The sequence below is a fragment of the Oryzias melastigma genome, linkage group LG20, assembly GCF_002922805.2.
Source record: "Oryzias melastigma strain HK-1 linkage group LG20, ASM292280v2, whole genome shotgun sequence".
NCBI lineage: Eukaryota > Metazoa > Chordata > Actinopteri > Beloniformes > Adrianichthyidae > Oryzias > Oryzias melastigma.
In genome coordinates, this window is record NC_050531.1 from 15,259,365 (window position 1) to 15,265,620 (window position 6,256).

Sequence of the window (6,256 nt, forward strand, 5' to 3'; positions counted from 1 at the left end):
ATTTTTTCTTCAACAGAAAAAAGTTGCATTTTTCCTATTTTTAAAAACCTTTTTGCAGGATGAGGATTTGGAACTTTCAGACTGGAATTTCTGTAAAAATCACAGGAGAACAGAGATGCTGCCGCCTTAAAGTCCCACTCTAATCATTTTTTGATTGATGAAAAAACAAAACAAAAGGCTACATGGATTTAGTTGTGGATGCATCAGAATGGCGCGGAGCAGCTGGCTACCTGCAGCACCAACATTTACAAGCTTTTTTGAGCTACATTTTTTGTCTGCTCCTGATTTACACTTATTTGAATAAAGAAATACTCAAAAATTACATTTTAAGCTTCATTTTCTTTATATACAGTGGAGCAAAAAAAGTATTTAGTCATCCCCAATTATGAAAGTTCTCCCGCCTAAAAAGATGAGAGAGGCTTGTCATTTTCATCATAAATAAACCTCAACTACAAGAGATGAAATGAGAAAAAAAAATCCAGAAAATCACATTGCCTGATTTTTAAATAATTTTTTTGCAAATTATGGTGGAAAATAAGTATTTGGTCAATTACAAAAGTTCATATCAATACTTTGTTATATATGATTTGTTGGTAATTACAGTAGTCAAATATTTTATGCAAGTATTCACATAGTTTTCACAAACTGTGAGCAGCAGTGATGTTTTGGGGCTGCCGCTGGGCCACTCCAGGACTTTTATATCTATAACGAGTTCAACAGGTCGTTACCTGGATCAATGGCACCTGTTGAACTCGGAGGACAGAGGATTCTCTTATAGAAGAAGTTACACGTCTGTGAGAGACAGAAATCGTGCTGTTTGAAGGTGACCAAATATTTATGTTCCACCTTAATTGGCAAATAAATTCATTTAAAATCAATTTTCTTCTCATAGTTGAGGTATACATATGATGAAAATGACAGGCCTCTCAGCAGCTGCTGTATTTACCACCAGGGGGACATTTTTCTTTTTTTTTTTCTTTTTTAAATCAAAGATTGCTCCAACATTCCACTCACCTCTGTCATTTCCTCCGCTCACATCTGCAGCTTTGAGTTTTCAAAAAAACAACACAGAAACAACAGTGACACAGGAGTTAGAGCTGCAGCTGCTGCGCTGGCGTGTTTGAGAGAACGTGAACCGGTGACAAAAATCACACATAAAAGCTGTCAGGACCGAACGTTCTTGATCAAAGCGAATTGGTCAAATATGCACCTATTGTTACTTCTATCACTGAACAGAAACCAACAACGTTTAGATTGTGAAATATTCATGATCACTTTATTTAAACCTGTTTGCGTCCTGCTGTGAAGCCTCAGAAGGAACTGCAACACATTCAAAACGCTACACTCGAATTGAAAATAAATGGATAACTATGAAGGGGAGGATTAGAGTTTTCTTAGATCCTTCAGCCATGGCACAATAAAGAATTTAATCAAACACAAGCGCAGGAAAAAGACATTTGTAAGATAGCGATGAAGTTCAGAAATCCGTTTAAATCAGTCGGACTCCAGAAAAGTAACAACAAAGGAGGTAAAACCGAGAACAGAGTGAGGACGAAAAAGGAACTCCTCACTTCCTGTAGCTCCTCATGTGACTTCATGAGAGTCACATGAGGAGAAACTTGTTGTGTAACTGTGTGCGTCAGTGTGCGCGTCCATCATGATTTGTATGGATGCAGAAAGTGACCGAGGAGGACACGCCCACGTCTTTAAGACCCTCTTTGAGAAAAAAAAAAAAAAAAAATCAATTACAACATTTTTGGTGCGTTTTCTGTGTGAGTACAGAAATTTTTGTATGTACACGTGTTGTGTACGCGCATTTGCGTGTGCATGTTACGTGTTTTTTTTGTGTGTTTGCACAGGAATGTGCGTGCGTGTGTGTGTGTGCAAGCATGTGTCTGTGTGCATTGAAGTGTGAGTGCATCCGTGCATGTGTGTGAATCTATTTCCACGTGTGTACTCACTGCAGCTCTGGCGTCGGTCATCCTGGCTTTCTTTAGTCGGGTTTTGGCTGCATCCAAGTCCAGACGTTTCACCTGAAGCAGCTTCCGCTCTTTCTAATGAAAAAAAAAGAATGCAAATGTTTCATTAAAATGTTTTAAAACAAAGTTCAGAAAAAGACAGTAAAATAGAAAGTGTAATAAAAATGTTGTAGACATTAAATGGCAAGGAAAGTATATTTCAACAATTCCACGTTCTTTTTATAAAACATTTAAGACACATTTTAACAAAATATTTAAGGAGTGATCATTAAAATAAAAATTCACTGAAAGTTTAAAAGAACTGAATTTAAAGTTCAGATATAAACTTCTGAATATGAAGTTATTAAATGCAGATGAGAACAGGTGAGATTTTAACCTAGATTTAAATAAACCGTTTCAGCTGATCTAAGGTTTTCTAGAAGTCTGTTCCAGATCTGGACTGATGTGGTTCTACATTTTTGGTCCTTGTAAGAACCTGAGCAGCAGAGTTCTGATGAGCTGCAGCTTCTTGATTGATAAATTAATACATTGAAGCTCTGAAACTCTAAGACAATAAGCTGAGTTTTGTTTTGGTTGAACTGAAGCAAGTAAGTTGAAACACGTCTGGCCACTAATGTCCTCAATTACACGATGTCTGCTTTCATGGATTTGAGTTTCTGGTTTGATTTACAGTTTTTCAGATGTTCATTGTTGACTGAAGTAGGAACCTGAGATTAAAAAGTCTCATGTTGTCAAAACATGAAGGTAGAATCTCTCAATGACGTGTGTGTCCGTGTGTCTCAGCTGTCGTGTGTTGTGGATCCAAACAAAGACTTTGAGTCAAACTCACCAGGATGGTTTTGAAATCACCTTCCAGAAAATTTCGGAAAGGTGTGAGGAAGTTGATAGCCGCACTCTGGATGAACTCGCGCTCGGCTCCGCCAATCTGCTTCTGCGTCTCGCCGCATTTTATCATAGCGTTTCCTGTCACAGTCAGCACAGGGACAACAATTCACACAGAGCAGGAATGAGGGCAGAGTGACCCACAATGCAACAGGACATGGATTCTATAGCAGACAGTCGGAGCCAATATCAGCTCATAAAGATAATACTGGAGCCAAGAACTTAAACTGATTTGACAAAAGATGGAGGGAAAAAAAAATCATAACCAGCTGGAAACAACAGAGAATTCACAGCAGAATTACAAAAAAAAATACATAAAATGTAATAATAAAAGCTACACTTTTGCTTTTTTTTATTATATCAAACTGGGCAAAGTGTTTAAATTCTCCCCACATTAAAAAAACGTAGCTTTTTCCTGTTTTTTTCATATTAACTACCATGTAATTGTCTCTTTCCTAAAGCAAAACAGCTCCAAACAAACAAACGCTGTGTTGTAAACAGATTGTGTTTAAATAAAGTTATGGTTTGAATGTCTGGAGGATCAAAACAGCTTTAAAAGCAAAGACTCCAGATGATGGAAAAACAAACAAACAAAAAAAGAAAATCCCAGGATATAACAAGCGTTTGGAGTCAGACCACTTTAATGAATCCTTATTCAAAAATAAAACTTTATTGCTTCCATCTTCTATGGACGATCGCATCTACAACAATAAAGATTTATTTACACACTTACTAGTAAAAAGGGGGTTGTATTGCCCTCCTCAGATATCTCCTCTGCAGCAGGAGAAGCTGCTTAACCGCAGACAACATTCATGACAGACAGCAGGTGTCATCAGAGCGCCGAGAACGCCGCCGCCACGCCACTCACCGTACGCCGTTCCAGGACCGAATTCACTTCCTGACTCGATCATGGACTGTCCCAGCAACTCGTGGTTGTTCATTCGCGTGGGGGCTTTTTTCTCCAGCTTCTCATACACAAATTCCTCCAGCCGGACATCTGCGGATGACAGCGTCCAAATGTAATTACAGAGTCACAAGACTTGTGTGGGAAAAGCAGCAGCAGTCTTCAATTCATCACTGAAATTTAAAAAAGAAAAAAAAAAGGTTTTTTTTTTTTTTTCAAGAATCTAACCATGTACATGCAAAGGAATGTTTACAACTCATCTGATGCTGTTCGTTTGGTGTTAAAGCAGCGCGTGACACACGGAGAGGCGTGGGGGGGTTCAGCCGTGTTGGGTTTTGTGCCGACACCACAGAGCTGAAGGGGGTTGCACAAGAACTGGAGCAGATGTTCTGTTTGTTTGGCTTCTGATGTGGTTCGGGCCGCAGTGAGACAGCGTGAAGCTGAGAGGGTCCACAGCTGAGCTCACACGCCTCCCAAACGCCCACTAACACAACCTGACACCCCCCACATCCATCAATACTCAAGCTGCAGATCTTTAGACCAGATTTCACTCTGATAGTAATATTTAACCTTTAAAATTTGAATTTATTTCTAATGTGATTACTTTCTTTACTTAAAATAGCATTAAAATACAAATTATAAGAACTTGTTTTCAGATATGCTATAAAAAAGTAACTAGAATTCAGTTTCAATGTTGTATTTCAGTACTTTTCTTGTTTACAGAGGACATTTAATCATTAAAAAAATAATATCTATAAAAATGAACATCCAGGTATATTTAAACACTAAAAATCCAAACTGGAGTCCCAAAAAAGGGTAAAAAAAGCAATTTTAGACCATTTTTTCCCAAAAACTATCTAATAATTAAGATTGTAGGTGTAGCCCCTAATACACATAACAGGGTTCCTTTTCTGTAAGAAAACATTTCAGGGTTATAGACTGACATTAAAATTTTGATTCAAAACGTAAACAATAAAGTTGTGGGCCTGAAAAAATGTAAACATTAAAATTTTAACTTTTTTTAAAATTATTGTACATATTTTTAACTCAATAAAGAAGTACTTCAAGTAGAATGTTTAGCTTGAAAACTGCTTTTAAAACATTTAATATTTACCCCAGAAACTCAAATTATGAGGTTTTAGTGAAATTCCTTCACTTTAGAGATGAAAACAAACATGTCTGTCACCAAAATAAAAAATAGTTTGTTGATATCATCCCTGACTGCACTGTGGTCTTACTTGGGTTGGGCTGTAGGAGGACTTCTGTCTGCTTCATGATCTTTTCTGTCCACTGCTTGGTGTTTTCAGCTCTGACCAGCAGGTTCTCCAGATGAGCGTCCAGCTCAGTCTTCTCAGCCTGGCCCAGCTTCTCCTCTGTAAACTAAACAGTGTGTGTTCAGTTGAGGAGCTCCAAATGTGATCATATCCACGGTTATTGCGTCACGGTTAGCATGAAGCTAATGGAAAAACAGAGGTTCACCCAATCTGATTAGCATATACGGTTTTCTGAGGCCTTTATTGTCGGTTTAAGTACAAGTTGTGGTTTAGTTCAACAAGTCCAAAACACAGTCAACAACTGTTTAATTTACAACATGTTAGACTAGCTTTAGCAATAAAAGTGCTAGTTAGCTAAACAAAATTAGCGGCGCTAATGTTAGCATCTTAGCAATGGAGCTAACGCCTCTTAACTGATAAGGCTAACACAGCTACAGTTAGCAGCAACTCCCCCCGTTTATGGATAAACTTACTTGAACCGCGCGGCTCAGAAAGGTACCGGCGTCTGCGGCTAACCGCTTAACATTGAAATCCATGGCGCAGCTGTGAAGATTAAAAACGCTACTACAACCGGCTGGTCTCACACTCCAAATTCCATCCCTAAAGAAAATGTCATTGAGGCAAAATTGCGTCGCTGGTCCACCCAGCTGTTTAGCTAGTCAAAGATAATATACTCCGAGATGGATCCCTGTCACCGCACCCCGAACCGTAACTACCATAACGACTTACGCATGCGTAAACATTACGTCACTTCCGCAACAACTAAGTAATTTTATTTTTATTTACCACCGTTACTTGTGTGTTTCATTTTTTTACATTTCTTTTTTTTAAGATTTTTAACCTTGTTACTCATTATAAAAAAATCTAAATAAATTAATAAAAAAAAAAAATATATATAATAGTTTTGCACTGGCAACAGCTCCACCTGCAGGCGAAACGAGGAAGGCCCTCCTATAAAAAGGCCTGCCTCAACCTTTGAAAATAAAATAAAATACAATAAAACAAAACAAAATAAAATAAAATAAAACAAGATAAAATACAATACAAAAAACATAGAGATAAAATTTAAAATATCTGATTTTTTTAATTTGAGATCTGAAATTGGGTATTTCAGACTTAATTTGATTCTGAGTATAGAGAATTTGGTGATCCAGTCCTAACCTTAATCTGTATTAAAAGCCTCTTTTAAATATTTAAAAACTTCCAATTAAATCCTG

At 37.5% G+C, this 6,256-nt stretch overlaps 1 protein-coding gene across 1 annotated transcript in view; it reads right to left on the minus strand.

The window, feature by feature from the left end:
• The window catches only part of sh3glb1a (SH3-domain GRB2-like endophilin B1a), an 8,906-nt gene extending 3,119 nt beyond the window's left edge, over positions 1-5,787 (minus strand). Inside the window, exons 1-5 of the mRNA XM_024280378.2 lie at positions 5,513-5,787; positions 5,004-5,145; positions 3,730-3,858; positions 2,809-2,942; positions 1,962-2,054 (exon numbers count right to left, since the gene is read on the minus strand). Of these exons, the coding sequence (XP_024136146.1) occupies positions 1,962-2,054; positions 2,809-2,942; positions 3,730-3,858; positions 5,004-5,145; positions 5,513-5,575 (561 nt within the window). The 5' untranslated portion in view covers positions 5,576-5,787. The remainder of the gene's footprint in view (positions 1-1,961; positions 2,055-2,808; positions 2,943-3,729; positions 3,859-5,003; positions 5,146-5,512) is intronic.
• Positions 5,788-6,256: the final 469 nt, after the last annotated feature.